Here is a 14,291-nt window from a genome sequence, read left to right as displayed (position 1 = left end):
GGCGCGCGGGCCCGCCTCCCTATATAAGGCGGGTGCCGCACTGCAGCTAGCGCACTTCTCACTGAGACCCGTCGCCCGGACTCTACGTGAGACCCACCGCCCGGACTCAACATGGTGAGTGCGGCCCACCAGGATCCTGCCCGCCCCCTAACTGTCCCTCTCCCTCGGGGGCGCTCGCTCCGGAGATGCGCGGAGCCCTCCATCTGGCGTTCCGCGTCTCAAGGAGGCGCAAGGGTGTTTGCCTCGCCCCCACCCCCACCCCGTCCGGCTACTGACTTTGGCCGGGCCGTGTGGTCCACTTTCAAAGGCTGGGGAAGAGGGTGGGTGGAGTGGGACTCTTCTCTAGGAGAGAGGAGCGGCCCTGGAGATCCCTTCCTGCCCCACCAAGCGTTCGCGCCCTAATCCTCCTGCGGGGAGTCACGCGGTGCGGCGCCCAGTTTCCGCAGGCGAGGGAGACCCGCTTGGCTGCCCTCCGCCGCCAGCCTCACCCCACCCAGTCCCTGGCACGGACCGAACACGTGCTTGGCGCCAGAAGGTGGAAGGGGATCGGGTGACTGGATCAGCATCCCCTTTGCCTTCGGCTGTGTGTGCATCCCTCCTGCCCACAGCCTCCCCCCACCGTGACTCAGCACCCCGCTTCTGAGCCAGGAATGGGGTTCGGTCTCGTGAGGCGGGCCGGCCCCTCTCCAGCGGGAGCCCGGGGGCGCGGACGGGCAGAGACAGCTGTAGCCGAGCGGGAGCCCGGGCCCAAGCCAGGTTGGGGGGAGGGGAAGAGGTGTGTGTAGGGGGTGGTATTTATAGCCCAGGAACGGGGGCCGAAATCCAATCCTCGCTTTCCGCTGGGATGTAATTGGAAATGGGGGGGGGGCGAATACAGGGCGGGGTGCAGGATGGCGTTCATGCTGCCCGGGGCAAGGCGGGTTACCTCTGTGCCTCACCGCGGGTTCCGCTTCCTTTTCTGAGTATTTGGAAACCTTCACCCCGCCATTTCCGTGTGGGACAGGGCGGCCGCGCGGCCTGGCGCTGCACCACTTTGGCGCGTCAGGGGTTACTTTCAGACAGGCAGGGGCCAGCTTAGGGCTGCGACTGTCCCAGTGCTCACAACCCTTATTGCCCTCACCTGCCCTCTGCACGCACCAGCATTATCGCTGCTATTTTCCTGAGGCCTGAGGCCTCGGATGAAGGTGGTAAAGACTCCCAGAGTGCAGTGTGTGTGTGGGGGGGGGGGGGGGGGGGGGGGGGGGGGGGGGGGGGGGGGGGGGGGGGGGGGGGGGGGGGGGGAGAAGGGAGCAGGAGAAGGAGCCAGATGGGATTGATCTCCAGAGCCAGATGGGATTTAAAGGTTGGGGAGAGGGCATCTGATGCCAGTGTGGTCAGTTGATGCTAGACTGGAAGGCTGAGATACCTCTGCAGCCCACAGAAAAGAAAGGGGGAGAAGGTTATATGAAATTTCAGTTGTTCATCCTCCAAGCAAAGAGTTAAGCAAGTGGGGGCCTCTAGCTGTAAACTGACAGGTCCGGAAAACCTGTCTTTTCTCAGGCTCTTCAGAAGCTGTTGTTGTGAGGGTAGGAATCAGGAACAGCTAGAAAGTTGCTTGTCCTTGTCTCAGTTACTGCAGTGGCGCTGGTCTCATATGCACTTGCCCTCTCCACCCTCCCTGAGTATTCTATGAGTGTGGCAGGGTCATGTGGAGCCACAGCTCTTGATTTTTAAAAAAATATGTTTTTATTGATTTTTAGAGAGGGGGGGGGAGGGAGAAGGATACAGAAATAGAAACATCATCAATTGGCTGCCTCCTGCACACCCCCCACTGGGAATCAAGCCCCCAACCTGGTCATGTGCCCTGACTAGGAATCAAATTGGTGACCTCCTGGTTCCATGCTCAACCACTGAGCCACACCGGCTGGGTGAACCACAGCTCTTAATTAACAAGGACCCCATGGAGTAGTAGGCTAAGGGGCTGGCCTGCCCTACTGGGTGCCTCCAGTTGGGGAGCCTGGGCAGGCTGCCAGCCTTTTCTGACCTCTGTCCAGCCCCAAATTTCTACTTTTGCCAACTGAGTCATCCTAGCTAAAAGGTGATAGGATGGGAGAGAGGTTTATAAGTGAGGACTTATGGATGTAGGGCTTATTCGCTGTCCCCTCTTTTTATTCCTCAGCGTGAATGTATCTCAGTCCATGTGGGGCAGGCAGGTGTCCAGATGGGCAATGCCTGCTGGGAACTCTACTGTCTGGAACATGGGATTCAGCCTGATGGGCAGATGCCCAGTGACAAGACCATTGGTGGCGGAGACGACTCCTTCACCACCTTCTTCTGTGAAACCGGAGCTGGAAAGCACGTGCCCCGGGCGGTTTTTGTGGATTTGGAGCCCACTGTAATAGGTGAGAGAAAGAAGGGGGTGGAATTGAGGGGAGTGGAGAGTGACTCTCACGCTTCTTTCTGGAGAGAGTACCTAGACTTGGCTTTCCTCACCCTGAAAACTCCTCACTCAGTTTGAATCTAATCGAATGCTGGCCTTGCACAGCAGGTCTGGGTTCCTCTCACACTGGTATCTTGGACTGGCAGAAGGATGAGCTATTCCACATATCTCACTGCAGCTACCGCACTGAGGGAGGGAGGTCCCGGCTGAGCACAGCCTGTGGTTTGGGCCCTGACAGTGGTTTGTGCCCTTGCAGATGAGATCCGAAATGGCCCATACCGGCAGCTCTTCCATCCAGAGCAGCTCATCACCGGGAAAGAGGATGCTGCGAACAACTATGCCCGGGGTCACTATACCATTGGCAAGGAGATCATTGACCCAGTACTGGACCGGATCCGCAAGCTGGTGAGAGTCTGGCATGGAAGGGAGGTAGCTTTTGATGATGCTAAGGGTCAGGAACATTTTTTTCCAGGCCTTTTTGAGGGAGTCACTCCAATTGTACATGTTCCAGAGCATGGTGCTGCTATGGAATACTCATTAGTCTTTGCTCTGACTCCTAAGATATTTAGTCTTTTGTGGAGAGAGAAGATAGAGTTCCTCAGGACCCTCTCCCACCTACATTGCTCTTTCTCTTTCTTGTCTTTCAGTCTGACCAATGCACAGGACTTCAGGGCTTCCTAGTCTTCCACAGCTTTGGAGGGGGCACCGGCTCCGGCTTTACCTCACTCTTGATGGAGAGGCTCTCTGTTGATTATGGCAAGAAATCCAAGCTGGAGTTCTCCATCTACCCAGCCCCCCAGGTGTCCACAGCTGTGGTCGAGCCCTACAACTCCATCCTGACCACCCACACCACCCTGGAGCACTCAGACTGCGCCTTCATGGTGGACAACGAAGCCATCTATGACATCTGCCGCCGCAACCTGGACATCGAACGCCCCACCTACACCAACCTCAACCGCCTCATCAGCCAGATCGTCTCCTCCATCACAGCTTCCCTGCGCTTTGACGGGGCCCTCAACGTGGACCTGACAGAGTTCCAGACCAACCTGGTGCCCTACCCACGCATCCACTTCCCCCTGGCCACCTATGCGCCAGTCATCTCCGCAGAGAAGGCATACCACGAGCAGCTGTCGGTGGCGGAGATCACCAATTCCTGCTTTGAGCCTGCCAACCAGATGGTGAAGTGTGATCCCCGTCATGGCAAGTACATGGCCTGCTGCCTGCTGTACCGTGGAGACGTGGTGCCCAAGGATGTCAACGCTGCCATCGCTGCCATCAAGACCAAGCGCAGTATTCAATTCGTGGACTGGTGCCCCACAGGCTTCAAGGTTGGCATCAACTACCAGCCACCCACTGTGGTGCCCGGAGGTGACCTGGCCAAGGTGCAGCGTGCCGTGTGCATGCTGAGTAACACGACCGCCATTGCCGAGGCTTGGGCCCGTCTGGACCACAAGTTCGACCTGATGTATGCCAAGAGGGCGTTTGTGCACTGGTATGTGGGTGAGGGCATGGAGGAGGGTGAGTTCTCTGAGGCCCGGGAGGATATGGCTGCCCTGGAGAAGGATTACGAGGAAGTTGGCATCGACTCCTATGAGGACGAGGATGAGGGAGAAGAATAGACCAGCTGCCTGGAGCCCACTCACTATGTTCATTGCAAAATCCTTTCGAAATAAACAGTCTCCTTGCACGATTTCTTGTTCCCTCTGTGATGTGAGTACTTGAGCTTCTGCTGCCTTCCTTTGTGCTGCTGCTGCTGCTGCTGCTTCTGCCCTATTTGCTGCTCATGACCCTTTTCCCTTCCATGGCTGAAGGCGAGACCTGCCAAGGATCCCTTGCCAGACTCAGGAAACATGACCCCAGGGACCTTGATGTAGGATCCTAAGGGGTACCCAGGATAGGGAGGAAATGAGGACTGAATCCTGGACCAGTCTGTCCAGCCACAGCCTATTGAAGGATATGAGTCTTCACTTCTTTTCCAAGTAGGAGTTTTAAGTCCAAAAGTTTCTGTATTTGAGTTGGACTAGACCAGTTCTTCCTGCTGCTTCTGCATTCACCGACTCTGGAAGCAAGGCTTGGCCCAGGCACCTCTGTGTTACGAGGGCTTGGGAGTGGGGCTGAGCTGGCCCAAAGTTCCTTGGCACGGAGCCCAGTCATAAGCTTGGGGGATGGGAGGGAACAGGGCCGTCTCCTAGAGTTGTTTATGTCACTGCATAAACAGCTTTGCATAGCTTACTGTCTTGCTGCTTTGCTGGGGGCTAGGGCTGTGCTATTAAAAGTCAGGTCGTCTCCCGTTTGTGCTTTCTTTCTGGCCTCGGTTCCTCTGCTAGCTGGTGGGAGCCTCTTGCCAGGGCCCTGGGGAAAATTTCAACTTTGCTAATAGGCACCCCAGGACCCACACTGACGTCAGCATGTGGGGGTGGGCAGGGTTGGGGGAAAGAAGCTTCAATCTCAGCAGCAAGTGATGCCAACCCTGCCCTTGCCTCCCCTCCCTGTGACTCAGGGACACAGTGCCCTTCCCTGGGGAACAGGTTTCAAGCCCAGCAAGGCTGGGCCCCTGTTTACTCAGCAGAGTAGGCAGGAAGTGGCAGTTGGATACTGCCACGCCACACTGGCCTCATTAATCATTAACCATGTGTGAGCTAAAACCATCTGGAAGAGACTGTGGGCCAACATGTCTGCCTCCTCCACTCCCTTTGCCCCCAGGCTGAGGCTGAGACCTGTTATCTAGCTGTCAAGCTTCCTGGGATGTCTCCACCCAGAAGCCCTTGCCTGGCAAACCAGCTGGGCTGCTCTAAGCTATCCACCCCTGGGAATGAAGGAAGGAAAGAATGAGTTGAATGTGCGTTTAAGGGACCCTGGTTCCAGTTCTTGGCATAGAAGCCTGCTCAAGCCAGAGCAACTTTTAAGTTTTTAACCTAGTCAAGCTAGAAGCCATTGCCAATCATGCCTCCTGACGCAACACCAGTCCTGCTTTTCCTCAGGCTGTTCCTTGGAAACGGCCAGACTTTGGGCCCCTTATATCTCCTCTCCAGGAACAATGAGACCAAGATCCACACCAAGCTGCTTTCACTTTATTATTCTATTTATACACTCTCCTGCTCCCTGATTTGGAAGCAGACCATGATGTAAGCTTGGCAGTCCTGCTCAGATCCTTTACCAGAATCTATCAGTTTGCCTTTCTCCACCCCCCACCCACCCCAACTCAGGCTCCCTGTCCAGTTGTCCTGAGGGTAAGAGAACAGATAGAAGACTGAGCTGACTCTCCCCAGCCCCCTGCCCCAGCTATGCGAGAGCAGGCCTAGATAGAAAGGACGGAGATTCCAGTGAAGGACAAGGCACGGGCCACCTCAGCGTGGCCACTGGTTTGTTCAGATTTGGGTAGTGTGCTGGCCTGGAGCTGGGGGTTGCAGTGCTTCCAACTGACTGAGGAGGAATGGAATATAAGGGCGCTGCAGGGGGTCCACAGTCATCATCGAGGCCAGCAGCTGCCGCAATGCTGAAGAATGCCTGTGGAGGGAGGAAGGCAGGGTGACTGAGGGGCACCCATCCGCCGGGCCGAGGCTCCAATGTCAAGGAGAGTCTAAAGTGCTTGGTGCCCCTTCATCACTCACCTGGGGCTTTGTGGGATGCTGAGTTGGTTCTGTACAGCCAGGGCCACACTGTCACCCTTCTGGAACACCATGTCATAAGGGCCTTCCCCAAACATCATAGCATATAGCACACAGCCTAGGGACTGAGCATAACTTGGTTATTCCATAAAAGGGGACCAATGGAGATGGTAACTCTCCTCTTAATTCTGTAGTGAAAGGAGACTACATAAACTAAAAGGACTATGCTAATGTCAGCCACATGACAAAGAAACTGCCAGTTAGCTGGAGGCCTCTGCAACCCTTGCTTAGCTACTGCCTTCAGCTGTGACTCTTAGCTGTACCAACCCTGTTCAAAGGGCAGGGTTTTACCACTTCCTGAGTACAGCAATTGAGTACAGTGTTGGTGACAGTTCTCAGGAAGGAAGTTGAGGGGGATGGGGACATATATGGTTCCTGGGGCCCCATGCACTGGAAACCAAACTCCTGCTCCTCTACTCCACAGGAGGTACAGAGCAGCTTCTCTCCCCCCAGATTCCCACCCGCATGCTCCTCACCCAAACATCAGTCCGCTCATCGATGACACAGTGGCTCTGCACAGAGAAAAGCTCCGGGGCCCGGTAGGAAATGGTGCACCGCTGGGCTGCCCAGTCCTGGAACAGTGGCCCCAGAGCTCAAAAGTGGGGCACAGGGCATGGTCATGTGACCAAATTGGGGAATGCACCAGAAGCGGTCAAGGATTGGGAACAGGTGGGCAAAAGAACCTGCAGACTCTTACCTGCAGGGCCAGAGCTTGGCGGGAGCTCTCCACATGGATGCGTGCTTGCTTCATGGAACCCAAGTCCATTAAAACCGGCTGCCCCTCATCTCCAAGCAAGATATTGGTGGGCTTCAGATCCCTGTCGGGAAGTGGAAATGACCCATGAGCATCTCTGGTCAGGAAGGCTAGAATCCCAGGGAGGCATAAGAATCATGGGGTGTTCCTTAGGGGGAGAGCTCAGACCTCTCATTTCTCTTAGGGGCTCTTTCTGTCCCAGAAAGTACACAGGGCGCTCCTACTGACCTGTGGGCATAACCCTGGGCATGAATGGCTTCAAGGCCTCTGCAGATGCCCAGCAACAGCTGAAGGATTTCATCTTCAGTCAAGAAGTTGCCTTTGTCTTTCAGCCTTTCTATCTCATTCCACAGCGTACCTCTCTGCAACACAAATATCCCCACAGTTGGTTTTTCAGCTTCTGTTCCCTGAGTCTGATCCCTTCCCTAGGTTAAAAGTTACCAATCTTTTCTCCACACAACCACACCCTACAGTCCCATTTGGATTCCTCTAAACTCCAAATTTGAAGTGGTCAAACCCAAGACATAGCCTCTGATTCCTAACATACTTGACTGCTCACACAGCTCTTGGTTGGTGGCCCTGTTGCAACCCCTCCATAGCCAGGAGACTTTCTGACCTTCAAGTAAGGTAGTAGCAGCCAGGCCTCATGTTTTGTGCCCCGCTCCTTCAGACAATAAGCCACGAGGTGAAGGATGTTGGGGTGATTGAAGAGGTGATGCATATCTGCTTCTCGCTGGGCCTCCTCCACATCCTGCTGCTCGTGACACAGGATTCGCTTCAGTGCGTAGAAGTGTCCATCATGCAACCCCTCCACTAGGTCCACATAGCTGAACCCACTGTGGGCCAAAAGGGTCAGTGAAGGACCACGGTCATCTCCCACACTGCTTGGACCCAGAGGAACTCCCTGGGGAGAATGGGGATGTCTTTCCCAGTTAGTAGAAACCCTCCCAAGATGTGACTCTAAGAGAAGTTTGAAGATTATTACACTTTGAGCTCAAGAGCTGGGACACAGTAATCTTTGAGGTCCTGTGGTCTTAACCCAGTGTTCTGCACAGGACAGATGCTCAATGAACATTAAATGAATAGTCAACATTTAGATGCTGCGAACCTGGCACTGGCAAGACATTTTATATGCACTATCGTATTTGATCCTCACAGCTCCATCAGTGGCACAAGATAGTAATTATCTCCATTGAGCAGATGAAGAAACCATGGCTTATCAAGGTCACACAGGTCGTTCAGGAGGCCTGGCTCCAGAGTCCACTGTCTTGACTAGCCTGTTACTAGGCTCTGTCGGGTGAGTTAAAGAATAGGCTACAGAATAAAACCTTGGTGCCCCTAATCATGTGCAGACTGCTGTCTTTCAATCATAACCCTGGGGACGAATCATTTCCAAACACTCACCCCTCCCCCAGTTTCTGGATGAAGAGGTAGCGCTTATTGTCAATGATGACAATTCCCGGAGAGCAGATACACAGCGCGTGGCCCATAGTGTCTCAGTCATCCTCCTCCGGGGCGGCCTGAGGTGCCAAAGGGCTCGTCCAGGTTGAGTGGGCTCTTCCGGGCGACGCGCTGGGGGCCCAGCAGGTCATGCTGGAAGGAAAAGAACGGCAGGGTCGCGGGTCGGACACAGTCCAGACGACCCTGAAGTACTGGTGTGGAGAGCTCAGGCCCAAGTCTCGGAATCGAGAGAAAACAGGTCCTGGCGATACCATCTCCAAGAAAGCTGGGATCGGGTGTCTTAAGGCCGAGGCCACGCAGCGACTACCAGCCCGCTCCCTCCACCACCAGCCCACCTTTGGGCGGCCCCGGCTCTCACGCCCGCTCGCCGCGAGGGCAGGGCCGGGGAGTGCGGGGCTCAGCCCATCCCTTGCAGAGTCCACCCCCGGCCTCGGCGTGCAGACCCGGGTAGGCCAGCCGAGCTCCCCCACTGACCTGGCTTGAGCAGCAGGGAAGCGCCAAGAACCGGAAGCAGTGGATGCGTCATCATTCAGCGCCGGCTAACGGCCCGCGGTGTCCTAGCAACCGCCGGGCATCCGGAGGATGTAGGGGCGTGGAGTGGACAAGCCGGGGGCGGGCTAGGCCTGCGGGAGGACGGGTACCTGGGCCCCAGGGAGGGTTCCACACCTGGCCTTTTGTAGGGGTCAGGACGCAAGCACCTACGTCAGCGGGGAGCAAAGCCGGGCTCGACCCGAGGCCCCCAGGACCTCCATTTCCCAATGCTGGAGGTAGGAGGCCTCATACCCACGGCGCGCTGGGTGGCCGAGTACAGCCAGGCCCATCTGGCAAAACAGATGTGAAATAACTTGTCCGAGGGCGCACAGCTGGTAGGCTAGTATTAGGACCATATTTAGATGTGTGTGTGGGAGGGGGGTGCTGGCGACCTGGACTTCTGGAACTCTAATCGCCACAACCCTGCGGGCTCTGCCTATATCCCACTACCCTAGTCTCACTGGTTAAGAGCTCAGGCTCTTGAACCAGACTAGGGTCTAAATATGGTCCTAATACTAGCCTACCAGCTGTGCACCCTCGGACAAGTTATTTCACATCACTCTCCCTATCTATAAAATAGGTACACCACTACCTAAGGTTAAGTGCATGAACCGTGAGGCCAGATTGCCTACTTCAAATCCCAGCTCTACTAAACTAGTTGTGGGACCTTAAACAAGCTACTGAATATTTCTGTTCCTCAATTTCCTCATCTGTAAAATGCAGATGATACTTATCTACCTCATGGAGTTGTTTGAAGATTAAATGATATGTGAAGTGCCTAGCACAATATCTGACGCATAGCCCTCAGTAAGTGTTAAACAGAAGTATTATTTTTATTCTTATTATCCTGATTCTCACATTTCAAGCTTGGGACTGTGAAGGCAGGAGTAATGGAAATTCCCAAATTCCCAAGCCTTGGCACCAAGCAGCTGTCCTTGACATCTCTTGCACAGGCAGGCAGAGGTAACTTAGAAAGGGGCGCACACCCAAAGAAGATGGAATAGACCTTGATGGTGTCTTTTGCTGAAATAGGGCTCTCCAGGAAAAATATCTGTTTTTGTAACCTACCTCCCCAACCTTGCCCTCCCCCTTACACATCACTGGGAAGATCTCTCTACAGTTTCCCTTGTTTCTAAACCTGTTTTACTCATCCCCTTGGGGTTCTGACATTTATCTAGATTTAACCTGCTACATGTGGGCCCTGTGCCTGAAACAGGATTTAAGATGAACAAGGTCCCAACCCTTGAGGAGCTCGTCTAGGTCTAAATAGAGCACGGGTTCTCAGTCTTGAATGTGCTTACGATCGCCTGGGAATCTTGTTAAAATACAAATGCCGATTCTGAGGCCTGAGGCAGGACCTGGGACTCTGCATTTCTAACAAGCTCCCAGGTGACTCATAAAGCTGGTTCAAAATGCAGAGGACTTTATCGCTTCCTAATACTAACTTGCGCTATGCATTTCTATGGCACAGCAAATCAATAAATGAAGGATGGGATAAGGTAAATGGTGATTTTTTTGGTCTAAATAACGTAAACCACCTTTTAGCGGGGGGGGGGGGGGGGGGGGGGGTAATGTAGAGGACTTTAAAAACTAGTAGAGGAGCCGGAGACGAAAGTCAGGCTAATTGCCTGGCAACTTGAGGTGGTCTCCGCCCCTCCTTGCTCACTGAAGTTCCCGCCCAGGAATCCGCCACGTGACAGTTGGACCGCAGGCTTAGCGCCATGGCTCCCAAGAAGCCTCTCTGCCTTCCCTCCTTGCTGCTGCTCCTCCTGACGCTGCTGCTACCCCAGGTGAGACAAGAGGATTGAACTAGCCCGCGGTGAGACCGATTAGATCTGGCGTAGGAGACAAAGTGAAAAATAACAAAACTCTCGGCCGGCCGAGCTAGTTCCATCTCTTCTGCTCTTGGCAGACGCCCATTACCCCTCCTCCCAGCCCTTCCTCCAGACCCCTGCTGAGCACCGCCTCTCCCTTTGCAGGCAGACACTCGGTCGTTCGTAGTAGATCGGGAACACGATAGATTCCTTCTGGACGGGGCTCCGTTCCGCTATGTGTCTGGCAGCCTGCACTACTTTCGGGTACCTCGCGTGCTTTGGGCTGACCGGCTTTTCAAGATGCAAATGAGTGGCCTCAACGCAGTGCAGCTGTAAGAAGGGCTCAGGAGAGCCACGGAGGGGTGGGATTTACTTTTCCTACCACCCCCTTATGAAGGGGGTCGGGACAGGAAGACTGCTTGGGTATGATGAGGAGTTAGAGCTCCAGGGCTTCCAGGCCAAGGGTGGGAAAGGGTGGGCGAGGACCTCCTTCCAACAGCTTCCTGACGATTCCTTGCAAGGCCAGGAGCCCTTATACCTCCCAGGCATTCCCCATGCAAGCCTTGGGCCCTGTTAACCTCTTCCTTTCTCAGTTATGTACCCTGGAACTACCATGAGCCAGAGCCTGGGGTCTATAACTTTAATGGCAGCCGGGATCTCATTGCATTTCTGAAAGAGGCATCTATAGCGAACCTGTTGGTCATACTGAGACCAGGACCTTACATCTGTGCAGAGTGGGAGATGGTGAGTTAGTTGAAGGGATAGAACCAAAGCCACCCACGTGGGGTCCCTAGGCTATTCCCTTCTGCCCATACTCTAGGGCCACTTCCAGCACTATACTTAATTTCTTCTCAGACAACAAAACCCATATGCTGCCTTTGTTGTCTTTATGTTTGTCTCAGGGGGGTCTCCCAGCCTGGTTGCTTCGTAAACCTAATATTCATCTGAGAACTTCAGATCCAGGTGAGTTGAAAGAAAAAAAATTTAACAAGGAAAAAAAGCAAACAACAATGACAAAATGGGTCATTTGGGTGCCTAAAACAGAAGAGACCATCCCCAAATTGGAGATCATACATTCAAATATATATTGAGTGTTTCCTTTGTGCCCAGCAGGATGCTAGAAACTGGGGAACTAGACAGACTCAGTTCCTGTGCAATGGAGCTTACTATGTAGTGGAAGAAACAGATTTTTTAAGAAACCAAAAATCTGTAATATTATTGCAAGTTGTAAAAATACCACACAAGGAAATAGACAAGTTGAGATAGTGAATAATAGAGAAGACCTCTTTTAGGTAGGAAGGTCAGGAAATGCTTTTCTGAGATGACATTCAGTTGTCTAGGGAAGGAAGCGTTCTGGTCATATGAAGAGTGAAGTGAGAATGACCAGGTAGAGGGGACAGTATATTATAAGGCCCAGAGATGGGAAAGAACATGGCATGATTGAGACCAGCATGGCTGGAGCATAGTGGGTAAGGGAGAGAGTGGTATGACGTGAAATTGGAGATAGGAACTGCCAATGCAGGACTTTGTGGGCTATTCTAAGGGGTTTGCATTTTATTCTAGCATAGTGGAAAGTCATTGAGTTTAATCAGAGATGTGACATGATCAGGTTTGTTTTCAGACTACTTTAGCCTGGATGTAGAGAATGGGTTGAGGGGAGTAAGAATCATGGTAGAGAAAACAATTGGGAGATTAAGTCTGTAGTTGAGGAGATGATGGCTCCTGAACAATGGTGATGGTGGTGGAAATGGAAAGAAGAGAGCAGAATTGAGATATAGGTTGGAGATAAAATCACCAGGACTTGTTGACAGATTTGATTGAAAGGGTAGGGGTGGCTGCAGTGTGAGTACCTAGTCAAGATGGTGGTGCCAGCCCCACTGATGTGGCTCAGTGTTGAGTGTCGACCTAGGAACCAGCAGGTCATGGTTCGATTCCTGGTCAGAGCACATGCCCAGGTTGCTGGCTCTATCTTCATTTGGAGTGTGCATGAGGCAGCCAATCAATGATTCTCATTGATGTTTCTATCTCTTTCTCCCTCTCTCTTCCTCTCTGAAATCAATAAAAAAATATTTTTAAAAAATGATAAAGTCTTGATGGAACACCAATATGCAGTGTAATTTTTTTAAATGGTTATGATGATGGAGCTTATGTGTAGTCTCACTTCCTTTTTTTATATAAAGATTTTAAAATTGATTTTGAGAGAGAGAAGAAAGGAAAAGGAGAGAGAGAAACATCAATGTGAGAACAAAACATCGATCAGCTGCCTCCTGCATCTACTGGGGATCAGGCCTGCAACCCGGGCATATGCCCTTGACTGGAAATCCAAACAGCAACCTTTGGGTGCATGGGATGACACTCAACCAGTTGAGCCACACTGACCAGGGCTGCAGTCTCCTTTTTTCTCAAGAATTCCAGTAACCTCTTTAAAGTTAACTCCATGGCGATTTCTCAGACCTCATCCTCCTTGACCAATCAGCATTTAGCACAGTTGGTCACTCTCCTTTGAAATACATTTTTCTCGTAGCTTCCATGATACTACACTTATCTGGTCTTTGCCCCTCTCCCCACAATCTTTCTGACCACTCCTCAATCTCTTATTGGTTCTTCTCCATTTCCTTTTCTGCTAAATGCTTGAGTGTTTCAGATCTCAGTCCTTAGATGCTTCTCTTTTCTGTGTTCATGCCCTAGACCCGTGGTTGGCAAACTGCGGCTCACGAGCCAAATGCGGCTCTTTGGCCTCTTGAGTGTGGCTCTTCCACAAAATTCTGACTTCTGTGCATGGGCCACGAAGTTTCAATCGCACTGTACGTGGTATTTTGTGGAAGAGCCACACTCAAGGGGCCAAAGAACTGCAGTTTGCCGACCACTGCCCTAGACCAAGCATGTTAAACTCAAAGGCTAACACAGGACAAATAAACAAAGTTTAAGTTTATGTGGGCTGCAAAAAAAACAAAAGCTTCAATTTTCATAGAAACATAGGTTTATTTTGATAGAGACATGCTGAATACAAAAGGCTGAAATAAATGAGTAATCGTTAACATAAAATAGAGCATTTTAATAAAAATTAATATTTTTTTCTTGAATATTAACTTACCAGACACTGAATAACTGCATAAATTAATCAGCGTAACGCAAATAAACCTATTTTTCTTGTTCTCTGAAAGCAAAATACTTCCTGTATTTCACATCTGGCAAAACAGATGTGAAATAACTTGTCCGAGGGCGCACAGCTGGTAGGCTAGTATTAGGACCATATTTAGATGTGTGTGTGGGAGGGGGGTGCTGGCGACCTGGACTTCTGGAACTCTAATCGGCACAACCCTGCGGGCTCTGCCTATATCCCACTACCCTAGTCTCACTGGTTGGTGCCTGACCGGTTTGGCTCAGTGGATAGAGCGTTGGCCTGCGGACTGAAGGGTCCCGGGTTCGATTCTGGTCAAGGGCATGTACCTTGGTTGCGGGCACATACCCAGTGGGGAGTGTGCAAGAGGCAGCTGATCGATGTTTCTCTCTCATCGATGTTTCTAACTCTCTATCCCTCTCCCTTCCTCTCTGTAAAAAATCAATAAAATATATTTAAAAAAAAAAGAGATCAACCAAAGGACTTCCATGCATGCATATAAGAATAACCAATGGACACAAGA

The 14,291-nt window shown here is 52.2% G+C and overlaps 3 protein-coding genes across 8 annotated transcripts in view; 2 read left to right on the top strand and 1 right to left on the bottom strand.

Annotated features, from left to right (window-relative positions):
• The first annotated feature begins 11 nt into the window (after positions 1-11).
• On the top strand, positions 12-4,111 carry TUBA4A (tubulin, alpha 4a). The gene is made up of 4 exons (XM_005883462.2): positions 12-114; positions 2,159-2,381; positions 2,676-2,824; positions 3,067-4,111. The coding sequence occupies exons 1-4, from the start codon at positions 112-114 to the stop codon at positions 4,036-4,038; spliced, it is 1,347 nt and encodes a 448-aa protein (XP_005883524.1). The 5' UTR covers positions 12-111; the 3' UTR covers positions 4,039-4,111.
• Positions 4,112-5,468: 1,357 nt separating this feature from the next.
• Positions 5,469-8,864, bottom strand: STK16 (serine/threonine kinase 16). 3 transcript variants are annotated; one of them, XM_005883456.2, is made up of 8 exons: positions 8,777-8,864; positions 8,246-8,434; positions 7,458-7,677; positions 7,070-7,203; positions 6,785-6,905; positions 6,564-6,659; positions 6,031-6,152; positions 5,469-5,926 (listed from the first exon to the last, which is right to left on the bottom strand). In XM_005883456.2, the coding sequence occupies exons 2-8, from the start codon at positions 8,329-8,331 to the stop codon at positions 5,788-5,790; spliced, it is 918 nt and encodes a 305-aa protein (XP_005883518.1). In that variant the 5' UTR covers positions 8,332-8,434; positions 8,777-8,864; the 3' UTR covers positions 5,469-5,787. The 3 variants fall into 3 exon arrangements, with proteins under 3 accessions (XP_005883518.1, XP_005883519.1, XP_014386508.1); XM_005883457.2 differs by lacking the exon at positions 8,777-8,864 and adding an exon at positions 8,638-8,770; XM_014531022.1 differs by lacking the exon at positions 6,564-6,659.
• A 120-nt stretch (positions 8,865-8,984) lies between these two features.
• Positions 8,985-14,291, top strand: part of GLB1L (galactosidase, beta 1-like) — a 13,225-nt gene continuing 7,918 nt past the window's right edge. For 2 of the 4 annotated variants that reach the window (XM_014531019.1, XM_005883458.2), the window contains exons 1-5: positions 8,985-9,069; positions 10,516-10,623; positions 10,813-10,979; positions 11,241-11,391; positions 11,550-11,610. In XM_014531019.1, the coding sequence (XP_014386505.1) occupies positions 10,555-10,623; positions 10,813-10,979; positions 11,241-11,391; positions 11,550-11,610 (448 nt within the window). In that variant the 5' untranslated portion in view covers positions 8,985-9,069; positions 10,516-10,554. Of the gene's footprint in view, positions 9,070-10,504; positions 10,624-10,812; positions 10,980-11,240; positions 11,392-11,549; positions 11,611-14,291 lie in introns of all 4 variants that reach the window. The other 2 variants (XM_014531018.1, XM_014531020.1) reach the window with 2 other exon arrangements.

The sequence above is a fragment of the Myotis brandtii genome, unplaced genomic scaffold (assembly GCF_000412655.1).
Source record: "Myotis brandtii unplaced genomic scaffold, ASM41265v1 scaffold79, whole genome shotgun sequence".
NCBI classification, from domain to species: domain Eukaryota; kingdom Metazoa; phylum Chordata; class Mammalia; order Chiroptera; family Vespertilionidae; genus Myotis; species Myotis brandtii.
The sequence above is the reverse complement of the archived record's forward strand: the minus strand, read 5'-3'. Positions and strand labels throughout refer to the sequence as shown.

Coding starts and splice junctions, on each gene's coding strand:
- TUBA4A (XM_005883462.2), top strand. Junction 2,382..2,675: donor TTTGGAGCCCACTGTAATAG/GTGAGAGAAAGA, acceptor GTGCCCTTGCAG/ATGAGATCCGAAATGGCCCA. Junction 2,825..3,066: donor TGGACCGGATCCGCAAGCTG/GTGAGAGTCTGG, acceptor CTTGTCTTTCAG/TCTGACCAATGCACAGGACT.
- STK16 (XM_005883456.2), bottom strand. CDS start 8,331: ATGGGCCACGCGCTGTGTATCTGCTCTCCGGGAATTGTCATCATTGAC. Junction 6,660..6,784: donor GCCAAGCTCTGGCCCTGCAG/GTAAGAGTCTGC, acceptor CCACTGTTCCAG/GACTGGGCAGCCCAGCGGTG. Junction 5,927..6,030: donor AGCATCCCACAAAGCCCCAG/GTGAGTGATGAA, acceptor CTCCCTCCACAG/GCATTCTTCAGCATTGCGGC.